This window comes from Cenococcum geophilum, assembly GCF_001692895.1.
Source record: "Cenococcum geophilum 1.58 unplaced genomic scaffold K441scaffold_28, whole genome shotgun sequence".
Classification (NCBI taxonomy): domain Eukaryota; kingdom Fungi; phylum Ascomycota; class Dothideomycetes; order Gloniales; family Gloniaceae; genus Cenococcum; species Cenococcum geophilum.
This window is the reverse complement of record NW_027137586.1, coordinates 196913-213209: the sequence shown is the minus strand read 5'-3', so window position 1 is coordinate 213209 and position 16297 is coordinate 196913. Positions and strand designations below refer to the sequence as shown.

At 49.3% G+C, this 16297-nt stretch overlaps 6 protein-coding genes across 6 annotated transcripts; 3 read left to right on the top strand and 3 right to left on the bottom strand.

The window, feature by feature from the left end:
- Positions 1-835: 835 nt before the first annotated feature.
- K441DRAFT_661830 (FAD-binding domain-containing protein) lies at positions 836-3603 on the top strand. The gene is made up of 2 exons (XM_067648940.1): positions 836-3085; positions 3150-3603. Exons 1-2 carry the CDS (start codon positions 1332-1334, stop codon positions 3241-3243), a joined length of 1848 nt encoding a protein of 615 aa, XP_067502577.1. The 5' UTR covers positions 836-1331; the 3' UTR covers positions 3244-3603.
- Positions 3604-5922: 2319 nt separating this feature from the next.
- Positions 5923-7241, top strand: K441DRAFT_567161 (C4-dicarboxylate transporter/malic acid transport protein; the record flags this gene model as incomplete). The annotated part of the gene is made up of 5 exons (XM_067643783.1): positions 5923-6281; positions 6349-6642; positions 6704-6746; positions 6799-7038; positions 7092-7241. The coding sequence occupies 5 exons, from the start codon at positions 5923-5925 to the stop codon at positions 7239-7241; spliced, it is 1086 nt and encodes a 361-aa protein (XP_067502576.1).
- On the bottom strand, positions 7096-8995 carry K441DRAFT_661825 (uncharacterized protein). The gene has a single exon (XM_067648939.1). The coding sequence runs from the start codon at positions 8757-8759 to the stop codon at positions 7398-7400; it is 1362 nt and encodes a 453-aa protein (XP_067502575.1). The 5' UTR covers positions 8760-8995; the 3' UTR covers positions 7096-7397.
- A 245-nt stretch (positions 8996-9240) lies between these two features.
- On the bottom strand, positions 9241-10037 carry K441DRAFT_566744 (uncharacterized protein; the record flags this gene model as incomplete). Its single annotated transcript, XM_067643764.1, has 2 exons — positions 9241-9882; positions 9939-10037. 2 exons carry the CDS (start codon positions 10035-10037, stop codon positions 9241-9243), a joined length of 741 nt encoding a protein of 246 aa, XP_067502574.1.
- Positions 10038-11539: 1502 nt separating this feature from the next.
- K441DRAFT_661823 (uncharacterized protein) lies at positions 11540-12581 on the bottom strand. Its single transcript, XM_067648938.1, has 3 exons — positions 12399-12581; positions 12277-12346; positions 11540-12189 (listed from the first exon to the last, which is right to left on the bottom strand). Exons 1-3 carry the CDS (start codon positions 12404-12406, stop codon positions 11995-11997), a joined length of 273 nt encoding a protein of 90 aa, XP_067502573.1. The 5' UTR covers positions 12407-12581; the 3' UTR covers positions 11540-11994.
- Positions 12582-13554: 973 nt separating this feature from the next.
- On the top strand, positions 13555-16297 carry K441DRAFT_566774 (RhoGAP-domain-containing protein; the record flags this gene model as incomplete). The annotated part of the gene is made up of 3 exons (XM_067643766.1): positions 13555-13746; positions 13794-14049; positions 14103-16297. 3 exons carry the CDS (start codon positions 13555-13557, stop codon positions 16295-16297), a joined length of 2643 nt encoding a protein of 880 aa, XP_067502572.1.

The window sequence follows — 16297 nt, the reverse complement described above, 5'->3', positions numbered from 1 at the left end:
TGCATTGATCGAGAGAGAAGGTAGTTTGTGTTCCTCGAGATATACATCAATGACCCCTAAATCTGCATTGCCAGTTTGGTAAGGGACTGAGGTGGTGGAACCATTACACGACCGCGTTGGGAATATTGAAGTCAATGGCGATTTCTCGGTCTTCGAGAAACTCTTGGCCCTACCCTAGCTTCAGCTACATGGGGTCCGTTATGTATAAGCGCTAGGAACAAAACCATGTTTCGGGCCTGAAAGATAAGTGTAGTCGTCATAATTAGCAGCAAGCTGTGCACCACAGAACAAAGGACTAGTCCTGTTGAATTTGATAGGGCTGACTTACGGCCATGTCTCACATGCGGTACAGTTGGGACCGTTCGCACTTTAATCGGGCTAATAATCACGAATCCTTTCTTCGGATCGATCCTTCGGAGCGATCCCTCGGTTACTCCACGGCTGCAGGGGCGACTGCATCCCGCGTCGTTGGGCAATGGTTCGCTAGCGTTACATCGGACCTTTATGAGAAAAGGGCCAATCGGTGGGCTGGTATGATGAAATACGCTAACCTGTATGAGGAATAAGCAGCTGCGTTCACAGCCACCACAATTCAGGGGTATGAACCACAAAACCAGTCACGGCAGCCGCAACTCCCACCAACAAAGTTATAAAAATACCCCTAGCTCTGGTCGTTCAAACGCCCACCGTATCCGAAGGCGCTCGTCTACACTATTCGGAACCTACTTAGAGGACCTTTTCCTGGATACGGAAACCACCCCGCTACACCGGAGCCCATAGCCACCGCCCGCCGCAAATTTTCGATGGCAGGACGTCCAATCTCTGAATCGCGGCATAGCAGGAGCGCCTTACGGCGCATTGCAGCGCATTGCCCCGTTAAGAGCTTCATCGCAATCGATGGCGGGGAACCCTTGAAGACCCCACCTACTTAGGCTGCAATCACAAGATAGTCAAAAATCATCAGACGTTGGGTTTAGGGACAAGGAGAGCATCTAATTTGATAATTGGACAGCCGTGAAGGCTCAGGCTGAGGGGCGAACGTTAAGCCACGGCCAAGGCATATTTTTATAACCGACTCAGGAAAACCGTTCATCTTAGCTGAAAATAAGGTTGGGGCCAAAGGTCACGCTATATAATGCTGACAAGAGGGTTGCGCCGAACTGGTTGCAGCGAATGGAGAGACAGCCCCAAGAGCGGAAAATTCCCTCTCAGCCAAAGGAATAACTGAAGTATAACCGTCGCTGCTTCTCTGCATTCTTCTGCTTCTACCTTATCTTGCGTATTTCATAACTCTCAATTATTCGCCCCTATTTCTTTTCTCGTGAGGCGAAATGAGGTCTCTTATCATATTACTGACTGTTATCGCGGCACTTCCCGCAATTGTTCTTGGCTCGGTCAACTACACCTGCTTGCCCACCCAGGACTGTTGGCCTACACCTTCTGAATGGCAAGCATTCAATCAAAGTATTGGAGGCAATCTCAAGATCACCCATCCCAGAGCGGAACCATGCTACGATGATGCCTCCAGCGAAGCGTGCAAGGATGTGGCCACAGGGTACTTGGCTTCCAAATCTCGAGCATCACAGTATGGAGCGATGGAATATCTCAACTTTGAAGTCTGTGGCTCCGATCAATGCCTACTAAATTCACTCTCCCCATTAACCGGAATCTATGGGACATGCTCGCTTGGACGCCTTTCCGCTTACTATGTCGAGGCTCACCACACAAATGACGTGAGCGAGACATTAGCCTTCGTTCAAAAACACCAAATCCGGTTATCTATTAAGAACACTGGTCATGATTCCTTTGGACGAAGTAACACGGCCAATTCCCTTGCTTTGTGGACCTACAACATGAAAGACTTGGGTTACCACAAGGAATTCACCCCATCTGGCTGCAAGACCCACTACCAGAATATTGGTGAGATCGGAGCCGGCATTAGCGCTGAAGAAGCTTACACATTCTTTGAGACGCTCGGGTTCCATGTAACCATCGGCGCCATCGGTTCGGTTGGGATTGCTGGAGGATTCGGTCAAGGCGGTGGACATGGCCCTTTGGGACCTAGTTATGGCCTTATGGTCGACCAGGCCGTGGAGTTTGAGGTTGTAACAGCGGATGGGCAACTTCGTCTCATCAACGAATGCAACGACCCGGACCTATTCTGGGCCATGCGCGGCGGAGGTGGCGGTACCTACGCCGTTCTGACACGCTATAAATTCCGGCTTCACCCTGCCGTACCCATTAATGTTTACAGCTTTGAAGCTCAAATTTTCGGGGCAAGCCTAATTCAAGATTTTACGAAATCGATGGTTCATCGCCAAGTGGTCACTGCACTGGCAAAAAACCAAACCATCTGGTCGGATAACCACATCGCTGGTTATAACTTCATACATCCTAACAGTATCATTTCACTCCAAATTCTTCCCAGCAATGACACAGAAATCCTCAAGAACTTAACCGCAGATTGGCATAATTTCCTCTCTAGCCAGCCAGGCCTCATCCCTAGCCAAAACAAATATCTCGCCTTCGACAAGTTCTCAGACTACGTTAAATTTACCCTGCGGCCCTCGATCGCTAGAAATGGGATTGTCGGCATTGGCCTCGCAGAATCAGGACGACTGATGCCTCGCGAACTCTTCTCAACAGACTCGGACATTGAGAATCTCGTCAACGCATTTCTCCAAGGCATGCAAGCCAGCTCAACTCTCGGTGCGGGACTAGGCTCAGGGACCGGCCAGATCTACGCCACTGGCCCATCAAACCAGATGGACAACAGCAAAACGGGCGTGAATCCCGCCTGGCGCAGGTCCCTCTGGGAGGTCATCTTCGGCGGCGTTTGGCTAAAGACGGACCCACAGGAGAAGCGGGACAATGTTCAACACACTGTCGGTGAGGCCATCAAACCGATGAAGAACCTAACGCCTGGCGGAGGGTGCTACATGAATGAAGGAGACTGGATGGAGCAGGACTGGCAGCAGACTTTCTTTGGCGACAACTATGCACAGCTATTGGAGGTGAAGAGGAAGTATGATCCTACCGGTTTATTCAACTGCTGGAAATGCGTTGGGTTTAATGGAGAAGATGAGTACGTGATGCTATGCCTCTTCAATACCTTAGCTTCTACTTCATGTTTTGCTAATCCCCTTTAGTCCATTCTACTCATGTTATGGCCAATCACACAACCCACCAACACCGTCAGAGCCTCTAGGAGCTCTGGAGCTGGTCCAACAAATCGAGTTGTAAGCAGGCTTGCCGCTAATGGATCTGTCAACGTAGACCGTGTATTTCTAAAGAAACTCCTGGAGAGAAAAGCCAGGTGGACGGAGTAAGGAGCAGTTCTCCAATTTTATAGGATTTGGCGCATTTGTCACAACTTTCTTCCATGTATTTCTCTTTTGTGTTTGATCGCACGGCTGCTGGATCCGCCAACGCATCTTATACCCCAGCCTTCATTATTCTCTGTACATGTACCATATTTTCTCCGCTGCTTTTATGATATCCAACATCATTCTATCACTTTTATTGTTGAGGAAGGTCGTCAAAGGTGTAAAGGTAGACCGTAGCCCCTATTTTAAACATGAAAAACTAAGACCTGTGCGTGAACACATTGGAGCAGTGAGCCGTTCTTGAAAAATGATGCAAATGACACTAACTTTGACAAAGGAAATGATCAAAGAAAGTCCAGATCAAGGGAAACGTAGCCAGCATGAAAGGCTAGAAGAGTGCAGAAAACGGTCTTCTATTCATCGTTCCCGGCCTACTGTTGTCCGTCTAAGTTCTTACTGGCTATAAGCTAACTACAGAGGCAGAAAAGCCAGCTTGGTAAGATACATTTAATAGAGCCTCCAGAGCCCTCACTAATGCCTTCTTTCCTTTCTTGCCACTAACGTCACTACCAAACGTTCTACCTTTTTAAGCCTCTGTAGGTGCGTAGGACGAATTTAGCTATATTTAAATACTATGTTAGGTGAATTGGGGTTAAATTTTAATAGGCAACGTTAATATTTGTATATAGAGAGGTGCTGCCAAAAATCCGCAATAAAACACTACGAAGTCTGTATTAATTGCCTAATCAGGACAGCTAGCTGACAGCGTGACAGACAGCGTACGTTATCTTGCAGTCAGTGGACAGCGAGCGACCCAATTGACGCAGTCAGTCAGCTGTAAAGGCTGAAGCTCGCGGCTAGCTGACTGTTGGACACACTGACTGCACGATGGAGTTCAGGCTGGGTGTTTTGGATACTCCGAGGCTGACACCGCACTCAACGCAGGGCGTACGGAAGGGCTCTACATGCTTACCTTTAGATGGGATGATGATGGGAGTAAGTGAGGACTCATTTTGGTCTACGAGCCAGAGGTAGAGGGGGTAGGGGCACCGGTTGACAACGACTGCGTTGCCCATGCCAGTTTTTCCAGATGACTGGATGAAAGGAGCCCCGGTGGCGGCCGAGGTTGGGGGAGAGTGCTTGGGATGAGCATTGTAAGTACGATGAATGGTGTGATGACAAGATTGGAAAGCATTATGGGTAAGTGAGAGTCTCTTGGTTGAATAAGCGGTATGCAGGGTTGCATATAATCAATATAATCATGATCAGGCTCCCGATTCTGATTGTTATATAATCGCTGCCTTTGGTTCTAATTGATTATATTGATTATACACTAATTATACATTTAGGAAGCTCGTAGCAGAATCTTGAGGTAGTAGAGAGGCTGCCGCCTTGATCCTCTTGTCCACCTGCTGCCTCATCTGCTTCCTTATTGTCCATCACATTACTGCCTACATCGCCCGCTCATCGTTTTATCAGTAGATTCCTCAGGATCAATGACTTCGACGGCTACATCTACCGTTGCGTCGCTTTTAGGTGGAGACTTGCCCGCGGGTGCGCGGTGAGGGAGGCATCGCTTGTAGGTAAGTTATATTAGAAATCTGAAGAGCGCGTTGATGCACACGTGTACATTAAGCTTTTCCGAAGGCCTGCACGGACGTATTTTGTACCTAATGTACAGTATCCTGGCGCATCCTGTGGTTAGCGCGGCGTAAAATCCGGTTAGGCTGACGGACGGAACCAATAAATCAAAGCCAGTCAAAGCCAGCGCCTGGAAAAAAGCTTCCAATAAGGCATTGTTCTATGCGCGGTGCCATTCGCGTAGTGCTTACCACACCATATACATTTTGGATAAATGTCTGACGCCACTCGCGGAAGTAAGATGGAGAAATAACTTGAGTGCACGCCTTGGGAGGGTAGAGGCGTTGAATAAAGCTGACTCACGAGAATTTTCTGGCCGGGAGCGTGATCAGCTAGTGCAAGCACGCGATCCAGACTCTGTCTGCGTCAGAATCTTAAAAAGAGTGATAGTTATTGAGACTTTGCGAATAATTATTTGAGGAGACCCCGAACACTTTTCACTTGGTATTCTTTGCTCTTGATCCCGTTTGTCAAGCTAATCACCACCACGCATCTCCGTTACTTGCATCTTGTATTCCTCACAATCATCTCCGAAAAGTAGAGGATTCTAAAATAATAATAAAAAATAAAAAATCATCACGCGTACAACGTAATTCGTAGTCGGAAGAGGAAAATAATCATTCCCAACCCTCGGATTTGCATCTACTTCGCCACCCAGAATGGTGCACAACCTCTCTCGAAGCTCACACGCAAGAAGCGATTCTATCAACATTACTATCTCACCAGCTGGTGCAAACGAGGCTGAAGACGAGAAAACAACCCCAGACTCCCACTCACCTCCTCCGCTACCGCTCTGGTTAATCCGCGAAGACCACGGCTGGCGGCGTTTGATCCAGAACTTCACTCCATCATGGGTACGAACTTCCCCTTCCCCAACCCACCTTAAGACGGCACCCAATGAGAATTTGCATTCTCTAGAACGAGAATCTAATCCTTATCCTAGTTCTCCATCACAATGGGCACAGGCATTGTGTCACTTCTCCTCCACGCTCTCCCTTTCCCTGCCCATGCCTCTACCCTGCACACCCTTAGTGTAATCATTTTCGTCCTCAACATCTTCCTCTTTGCTCTCATCTTCACTGTCTCGGCGCTACGCTACATCCTATACCCCGCAACGTGGGGTCTGATGATACGGCATCCCGTGCAATCACTGTTCCTAGGCACCGTGCCGATGGGCTTCGCAACCATCGTGAACATGTTCGTGCTAGTTTGCGTGCCATGGTGGGGTGGAGCTAGTGTGAATGTTGCATGGGCGATGTGGTGGGTGGATGTGGCGGCGAGTGTTGCGTGTTGTGTTGGGTTGCCATTTATGATGTTTGTATCCCTTCCCTATATCTATCTCGAATATAAGAGCTGTGAGAAGGTAGCTCACACCATTTAGGATGTACGTGCATCCGACAAGCCTGTCAACCATGACAGCAGCATGGCTTCTCCCAATTGTGGCACCCATTGTTGCGGCGGCGTCTGGAGCTGTTGTGGCGTCTGCGTTGCCGAATCCGCAGCATGCGCTTTACACGATCGTAACGAGCTATGTGCTTTGGGGGATTGGTGTGCCGATGGCGATGGTGACTTTGGTAATTTATTTCCACCGTCTAGCCATGTACAAGCTTCCGCCTAGGGAGGTGATTGTGAGCGTATTTCTGCCTTTGGGTCCAATGGGTCAGGGAGGTTATGCGTAAGTATCTGGGAATATAATGCAGTTTGTGGACGGAGAAGGGACTAACGGAAGGTACCAGGGTTATGCAACTGGGTAAAATGGCTTTGAAAACGTTTCCAGAGGTAAGCATAGAAAGTTACGGCTCTCCTGAGTACAGCACGCTGATAATATCAGACCAAAACCCTCCATCCGATTGCAGGAGAGGTTCTATACGTCCTCGGCTTCGCAGTCGCCATCGTTCTTTGGGGCTTTGGTCTCGTATGGCTGTTCTTTGCCATCGCCTCAATAAGTCGTTCAAAATTCCCATTCAATATGGGATGGTGGGGATTCACGTTCCCTATCGGGGTGTTTGCTATGTCTACGGTCACTCTTGGGGAAGAACTTCCTTCGGCATTTTTCAGGGTTTTAGGAACGGTATGCGATAGTGTCCATTCTAGGTTTGTAATGCCAAGTTAACGTTGTTTTAGATATTCTCGATTTGTGTCATGTTGCTTTGGCTTCTAGTAGCATCGAGTACCGCTAAGCAAGCTCTTTCCGGGAGGATGTTCGAGGCACCTTGTCTAAAGGATATTGAAAGATCGTGCAGAGCAACGGAGAGGCAACAACAGGGCGTGTGAGCTAAGTTATCTGTAACCAGACCAACGGATATGGTGGGGTCCTAAGCACTGGATCCAAGGGGGGAATCTCCGAAATCATCTAGGTTTGTCAAGCCAGGCGAATAATAACAGATTCCGGCGAACAGGAGAGCAAAGCAAACATTGGAAGAGAACCAATCAGTTTAACTGGAAACCATCGACGTCCAAATCAGGTTCCCTCTTCCAATTTCCTGTTCCTGTCTTTGTCCATCCGATCCCATGTTCTCGGAGACTTTCGAAATTCTCATCCACGTCTTCAGAAAGAGAGGAGTGGTGACAATCGGAGCTCACAAATTCGCCGTCATGCTGGAAGTCGTATAGCGCGAGGAAGCGGGCGATGGCTCTGTACGACTCGTTCCACTCCAGCCACAAATCGCTGAGTTGCGCTCTTCTGATCCTTTTCGGGTCTTCCAATAGCTTACTTTCTTGTCCCGGTGCAAGCTGAAAATGAAGAGACTGGAGCGTTCTCACTTTCTGGAGAGCTCGTATCATAGTGACAATATTAGTGCTGAAAGGAAATACGGCGATGAAGGAAAATGAGCGGATGTTGCAGCAATCCCGAACTTCCTTACATAACCTTACTAGTAAGAGGTACAATATCTTCGGTGACTGCTTCAGGTGGTATTCGTAGGTGCTGTATGCTGTGACGGAAGAACCTTCATTGTATCCCACATGAATCCAGGGTCGGATGTTGATCAATCCGTGACCACATTGGCGACCGCAACCTTCTGTATGTCCATGAGGTGTCTCAGTCTTGAGTTGGCGAAGCTCGAGGTAGTGACATTTCATCTCGAACGCCCAGGTATCTGCGCTTAGCATGGACGTGTCTAGAAGCCCAGCCAAAGCCGATGGTGGTGCAGCTACTATAAGCCGGACTGGATCCATACAGGAGAATATTTGATTCCAGAGGTCGGATATTGTGTAATACAAGGATGCATCTGCTCTGGCGATACGCCGCAATTCGTATTCCTTGTTTGTGTAGACCACAGCGCTTTCTATGTGCCGCTTGAGGCCATAGTCAGAAACAAATGTTGCAAATGTCTGAAAGGTTTTCGGTAGCTGGGGAAACCACTGGGTGAGTGGAGAGGAGCGCAAGAAGTGGTCATCGTCTTGGATACGGCAAAACTCCACTAAGAGATCACCGGAGCCTTCTTCAAATGCAGAGCAAGTACTGCTCTTCAGTTTACTCATCATGCTCTGATAGATTTGCATTTCATGGGCGCTCAACGTTCCAAGTTGGCTTTGCATGTTCTCGAAAAGTCTGACGTCAACTAGAACCCACTGTGGGTCGCTTTCTAGCTCAATCCGGGAGAACCGGAAGAGAATTGGGATTGTAACGTTTCTCCATCTCCAGGAGACTCGTGAAAGTGCCTTGAGGGATTGGTCCTCGGAAACAGTCAAGTTATCGGATGGTTCATGTGTGAATTTCTTGACTGAAGGAGGCTCGGAGTCTAGGTAGGACGCAATCTGGATGAGCAATTCGTTTGGAAGAGCATCCATGAGAAAATGTAAGGGCTGTTAAGTCTGGGTGTTGAGTTTGTTGATAAGCGGAGGCTTCCGAGGCTGGAAATACCAAGCTGAACGGTAGTTTTGAAGAGCCTCGGGTTACTCTACTATGATAAAATTTCGGGCATACACTGAGCGCGAGTTATTAGAAAGGAATAGAAGGAAGAATGAGAGAGCATTGATAACTAGGGACAAGAATAGATAGGTGGGTGTAGAGAAGTCATGGTTATGGAAGAGAGGGGAAGCTACGGTGGTGAGCTTTGTATGTCACAGGGCGCACTTCAATCTAGAGCTTTTGGCCACATTCGATCGCTTTATGTGTATTCTAACAACTAAAAACGGTCCGACTCAGTAATTCAAATGGCGGACAACTGTCCTGGAGTGGATAAACGTCTCATAGGTGTTTAGGAAGAGTGATATCATGGACATTGATACTTCTCATTGGTATGTTTGATGAAAACCTCCCATATATACCTCAAAACCCGGATCTGACAGCCCCTTCAAGCCATGCCACTCCCGCCTGTACCCCGTCGACAATCCTTACCCTACCCCCATCTTCCTCTCTCAATTCCTCCACACAAGCCTCCCTAACCATTTCATTCATTCCTGCCATTCCCGCACATCCCAGGCATATTGCGCCAACATTTCCTTTCCTTAAAAGCCTCTTTACTGCATCTTTCATGCGCTTCCGCACCTCTTCGGCAGGCGCATCATGCAAATCCGTCGCATTCAATCCCGTTGTCTCTACGCCTGCAAACCTTTTGCTCGCCTCGTGCCTGGTCCCAAGGAAATCTACCACGGCCTCCGACAGTATACCCTCCCATACCTTGCCCGTGCTAACAATACCAAACTTCTCATCTGGCGCGATAATCTGCAGACTAGTGCTCACGCTCGCCTCAAATATGCCCGTCACCGGTCTCCGCGCAGCCTTCACCTTATCCTGCGACTTGAGCGTCGGAACAAGCGGGTGCTTTGAATAGCAGGCGACGAGGAAGCCGTCGTGGTGGTCGAGAAGCGGAATCAGCTCCGGCAAGCATTGCTTCGCGCTTTCTGCGGCATCGTCTTCGTCGTTGATGCTCTTCGGTCCAGAAGAAGCTGTGAAAAACGTGTGTGAGGTCTACTAGATTAGTATTAGTTTGCTGTTGTGATTGTCTCGTGAAGGTGCTGCTGCACATCTTTGAACTCGAGCGAGGTGACCAAGGGCTCCAGTCCCTTGGTCATGGACTCCGTGGAATTCGGGTTTATGATGAGGATGGAGCGTTTTTCACGCATTTTGCTTTGTGGACTGGTCTACAGCGTATGGGTATGGGCGCGACGAGGGTTGGTGAGTTGCCCAGCGAAAAGTAAATTGGAGAATCTGCTTGTGTTGTGGCTGTGCAAGTGATGTCATTACAGGGTTTGGGTTGGAGATCTGAGCTTGGGGAGCTCTTCGTTATTGCAATGCTGGCGGTCTTATCACTTCTTGTGCATTTACTTGTTTATGCAATTTGAAGAGGGGTCAGGATTGAAAATAGTCAATCTATTCGTTTGAAACCATCCCTGCCATTCGCCACACTGCGCCAAAACGGCAAGGAGCTACACCTCTCAGCAAGTAGCCGATCGCCACGAATTCTTGCCATGGAGTTCAGAACCATTTACACGGTTGAGCTGTTACCGGAATAGAAAAGAAGTTATGGATGGGTGATCGTGTGCGTCGTCGCTACGGGGTATCAAGGTTCAGGAACATGTAGGTATTTCCAGGTATCTAGAGATGTGAGCTGTGTTTTCATAGATCTGAAGGCCTGCTATAGCATACAGAAATAGAGGATTCATGGAATGAAGAAGTTTTAGCGAAAGCAGCTAAATCTTCCCATACTGAAGCGGAACGGCGCGCGTCGAGCACCATGTTTATCAACGATAATTCCGCCGCCTGAGAAATAGTTAGCAGGTGCAAATCGTTTTAGATAGAGATAGCTTACCAGCATGCTTTCCACCCCAGTGCTTTGTCCACATAAGCCCCATGATTTCTGACTGGTGTATTTAAGGTTTTTTTAGCAATTTTGTGTTTGAGGTTGAAGATTTGGTGAAGGTGTTATTTAGCAATCAGATGATATGGGAGAGCTACGTGAACTGGGCGACCAGAAGCTGTATTTATTCACTTGCCAAGAGGCGTCAAGCAGGTTGCTCTTGCTCTGATGTCGTAAGGCCAAGATACCAAGGAGGCCAACGACCTTGTTAAGCATAGCACAGCCATAACGCCACCCTTCTAGAATTTGGTCGAAGAAGTCTGTTTGATGCGCAGAACTCAAGCGTGGGTATTTTATGGATTGGATTGATCATGCCGAAGCTATTTGAAGCGTGCTCAATCTCGGCTGTGGTTTTTAAACCGGAATTCGTATCGTCGAGGAATTCGGATTTCACGAGCTGTCTGATGATTTACGGCTTCTCCTTTGATTGGGCGCGAAGGAAGTTGCTCTCGTGCTGGGTTCTAACTAGGTTTCTAGCTATGGGTATTTGAGCAGCATTGCAGCATTTCTTGGAGTGGGCCAAGCACAGTACGTTTTGGGAACATGGGCTTTCGACCAGCAGTACATTTGCCTCTTCTGTCAATGCGCAAAGCACTTTAGAGTTAGCTATTTGCAGGATACGGTTGCTACTTTAATATCTCGTGTGTTTAACCGCCAGTCCCTTTCAAGGCTGCGAGTTTTATGCAATTCTTGCTGCAGGGAGCGGCACTTAGTTGAACCCAGCGGTAAGACCCCAATCCGACTACCCTACCTAATGATATGGTTGCGGTACATTGCAGAGGACTATACATCAGGAGATGATTCAGGGTTAAGTGTAGTTTTTGCAGTAGAGAAATTATTTAAGGTATGGCATGCTCGTATTAGACCGTTTGCAAGACCTGAATAGAGGTACGCGTGTCAATGCTCTATGTTTGGCGGCCATGAGAGGACAAACTCAAAGAGGAGAGTTGGAATTGGAGTGCAGGACCGAACATCCTGCTTTATACACGTAGACCCTAGATACACGGAGAAGAGAAGTATTTGGTGGTCTCCGCAGTGCGCTGAGATGAGCAATGGTAAGTTTTGAGAGAAGCTGCCAATTTGAGATGGCTTCCAAGACTCCAGACATCCCTCAATGGCCCGTATGACGCAGAGCCTTTTCGTGCGTTATTCGAGGAGACAACGTAGCGTAACGTCTGCAAAAGTGATAGGCTAGATGCAGATTGGAAGAGAGGCGCTTTGCTCTACCTTCCGGGAAGACCTCCGGTTTGTGCCATGGTAGCGTTCTGTTCCTGGAACCTATCTCCTAACCGCTGGGATCCCTTCAAATGCTTATCCACACATCGCATAACACAGCTCTCTTCCCTTGACGCAAGCGATTTGCTCTCAAACGTGTTGATGCAGTCGTCGAAACAACGTTGGACGAGGTTGGAGTACATCTGCATAGCCCAGGTGCGTCAGTGTCGTGTGCCAATCGAAGAGCATCCGCCCGAGGACATTAGCGTCCTTCAATGAAATTATCTTACGTTCATAAATTCCTTCATCTGTTTCCTCTCCATCCGGTTCTGCAGCTCGCGCTGCTCTTGTGCGTTGAGACTGCGCAAGTGGTCAATATATTTGCGGAGCGCAAGGAGAGAATTGAGGTCACCCGTCCATCCTGAGTTTGGGAGAAGATTTTTGGTGGTTAGAATATTATGTAAAGACAAACGTTCAAGCTGCAGAGAAAACGTATTCGTCGTTCGAATCGATGGGTGTGAATTGAGCTTTGTTTGGATGGTAAATGGAGGAGAGCTTTCTCATCCGAAAGCTCCTCTAAAATTCCGGTGCGAACTGACGTCTTTGCCTTGCCTGTGCTGGTCGGGCCGAAGGTAATCAAGCCACAGCAGCAACGCATCTTGGCCGCAACGCAGCTCTGGCACCACTCTCCCCGCAATAACTCATAGTGCTATTCAATTTTCAGCTTTCTCCAGCCCTCTCTAGCCCATGTATCTGTTCAGGGGTCGCACATTACTTGTACCTACGCAAGCGCTGAGTGGGAGCTCTGCGTTTCCTACCCTTGACCGCGGCCAAGCTCGTCGACTTTATTATTAGACACCAAACAGAAAAAGCAGCTTTCTTTGCTCATACTCTGCAAAAAAACAATTGCGGGCTCTCCCCCGCACAGCTCACTGGCTGCCCTCTCTCGCGCTCTTGCATCTGCACTCTTCTTACCTCTCTGGGCTGACCGTCTGCCTTGAAATTGCTCCCCTCGACCAGCCGCTGCACTGCCAAGGCTGCGGTCTCACGCTCGCACCTGCCACTGCTTTCGCTCCTACGGCCCCGATCATTGCCCTTCAGAGAACCCACCTGACCCTGCATACCTCTGCGTCAACTCGAGCCACAGCTCCCACGGTCAGTCCCTCTTCCAACTCGCACGCTCCATCAACGTCGCTGCAGCCTTTGTGTCGCATCCCTATCCCCCGCGTCTTTGCGTTTCGCACAAGCTTTCTCGACAGCCGCTGTCTTGTGCCTGTCAACCCCCCAAAACCAGAACTCTCCTCTAAAGAAACAGCCTTCCAACCTACCTTCGTCGCCAGCTTTTCGCGCCCCATCACATTTGAAAGGCCCGTTCTCGACCGCAGCGCACGTGAGAATCGCTGACAACTACTGCACGCCTGCGTTGCTGCGCTTTTCATCGCTGACGCCTGGCTATTTTCGGACCAAGCTGTACGAGAGACGATAAACCAGTTAGCGGAGGCGATTGCGCGTGTCCCGCCATATAACGACGGCCGAGGAGCTGTGACGCTTTCTCGTCACTCTCCGTTATGGCAAACAGGCCTCATGCTCTTACTTCGACGCCGCGTGCAAGAAACGTTGAGCCTCAGCCTGCCCCGATGGCACAGCCAGCCGAAACAGCTTCGACAAGACGCGACCTAACATCGTGGTGGAAACAATTTAGCAAACGTGGGAACCCTAAAAGAGAAGAAGAGAAAGGTATATACATTTCGTCTGAACGTGTTTCTAGCGATTCTGCGAGTGACATGGTGTTTGTCGGGGCTGCCAGATCATTCTGATAACGCCCGGCGCTATGCACCATTCCATGGGCACCCAGTCTCTCAATCGTCCCACCAAACATGGGCTAATCTCAAATTTCTACTCAATAGATCGTGTTATTCCGGGAATTTTTGGAGTTCCTCTTGCCACGAGTATAACATATGCAAATGTCGCTATATCTTTATTCAATGATGGAGGAGAGAGCTACATCTATGGCTATGTGCCCATTGTGGTGGCCAAGTGTGGGGTGTTTTTAAAGGAGAAAGGTTAGTCAATCAGAGTGCTACGGCGATAAATGCTAACCATGTCCGCACTTTAGCAACCGACGTCGAAGGTATATTCCGCCTTGCCGGTTCGGAAAAGCGTATCAAAGAATTGAAGCACCAGTTTGACACACCGGATCGGTTTGGTAAAGGCCTTGATTGGACTGGGTACACTGTCCATGATGCCGCCAATATTCTTCGGCGGTACTTTAATCAATTGCCGGAGCCTATAATACCCTTGGACTTCTACGAGCGCTTTCGCCAACCTCTCCGCAACCACCAGGCCGAGGCAGTAGGCCACATAGATGGCCAAGCTCCTGCGATTGGAAATTTTAACTTCAGTGCTGCTATTGGGACTTACCAGGTCCTCATCAAAGAGCTCCCACCTCTCAACCGTCAACTTCTTCTGTACATTCTTGATCTTCTCGCAGTTTTTGCCGCCAAAGCCGATATTAACAAAATGACAACGTCAAATCTGGCGGCTATCTTTCAACCGGGAATACTATCACATCCGTCACATGATATGGCACCTCAGGAGTATCGTTTGAGTCAAGACGTTTTGATATTTCTAATTGAAAATCAAGACCACTTCTTGATTGGAATGGAAGGAACTGCTGTAGATGAGAGAACAGTCAAAGAAATCGAGAGTGGCCCCTCTACACCACAAGCCAAGACACCAACAACCGCTAGCCGAAACAAGACAGCTATTGGTCGATCGGCTTCGAGTTCAAGTGTAGGAGCTGAGAGTGTTCGTAAATATGGAGATATTAGGAGGAATGTGTCTGTTTCATCCCGACGTTCTAAGCATTCAGCTGCCCCTAGCCCAGTCACGCCATCGTTCGGCACGCCTACTGGATCTGGCGTTCAAAGAAGCAATACTGTACCGTCTAAGAAGTCGCCGGCTATACCTCCGGCGAGATTCTCGCGTGAGAAGCAATCTGATCCGCCGACTCCATCCGAGCTGACGAAGCTACAGCCAGAGATGGCGCCACCACCACCTGAGTCAACAAAACCATTACCTGAGTCTCTAGGATCACCACCCGAACCCGTAAAACAAGCATCCGAGACGACAAAGCCGCCATCGGAAATGACAAAACCGCTTCCTGCCGCCCCTGCGCCTGCTTCTGAGGTAAAACAAGTGGTAGCTGCTGTCCTCCCTCCACCCCCTGAGGTAGTCTCTCCATCACCAAGTGAAGAAACCACACGTCTTGCAGCCCCCCCTGCTGTCATTCAAACTACTGGGTTGATGCCCACACCTCCAGCAGAGAATCAGGCGCAACGAACGGGTTACATCACGCCGACAAGAGAAAAGTCGGAGTTCACTGAAGGATCATTTGCAGGAGAGCCTACAACTCCGATTGGCGAGCCAATTTCAACTACTCCCCGAACGTTTACTCAGATTTTTGGCAAGCCGTCACCGCAGAGTGAGGAGAAGAAGGACGTCCGTCGACCGAATAAGCTTCAGAAGCGTCGCATGCCTAGCAGCGCGAACCCCAGTGCACATAGCTCTACGCAATCTCTGGGCGGACTTCCGACAGGACTAGAAAGTCATCCATCTCCATTACCTCCCGGACTGAGTCCTGGACTGGCTAGTAGTTCTCGAGAGCTCCATAGCGACTCGGTGCCCCTGAAGCCATCTGGAGCAACTCTGAAGCCCAGTACGTCACCATCTGCGTCCTTCAGGTCACACTCGACAGCAACTGAGTACTCTGAAGCGGAAGGGGGAGATGATGCTCAAGGGCAGTTTGATACAAGCGACAAGAAGGAAAAGAGACGACGGAGGCCGCACAGACACGAAGTGGGCAAGTTGACTCCCACCGGGAGCGAGCCGAACTTTGGATCGATTGCTGGAGCAGAGAAGAGCATGACGTCGATCGGTAGCGCAGGGCGTGGAAGGAAGAGTCTACAGCTCGACTCCACCTATGGGTCAGAGACCTCCAACCTCACACTCGTACCTAGCGAAATTGGAAACGGCAGAGAATCGGAGAAGAAGGGGCCAATCAACTGGTTCCGCGAGAAGATGCACGAAAGAAAGGAGCGCGAGGCTGAGAAGCAGAGGGCGAAGAGCCCACCGGGGAGCACTGTGGACCTGACGGGCTCGTCGCATAATCTTTCTCGGCCAATGGAAAGGCTGCCTGCTCGGGGAAAGTCAATGGACGTTCCACGGGTGACGAGGACAGAAGAAGCGGTGGAGTCGGCTCCAGGCGCAGCCATCCCCCATGCACATAATGCAAATAAAGCAAAACCGTAG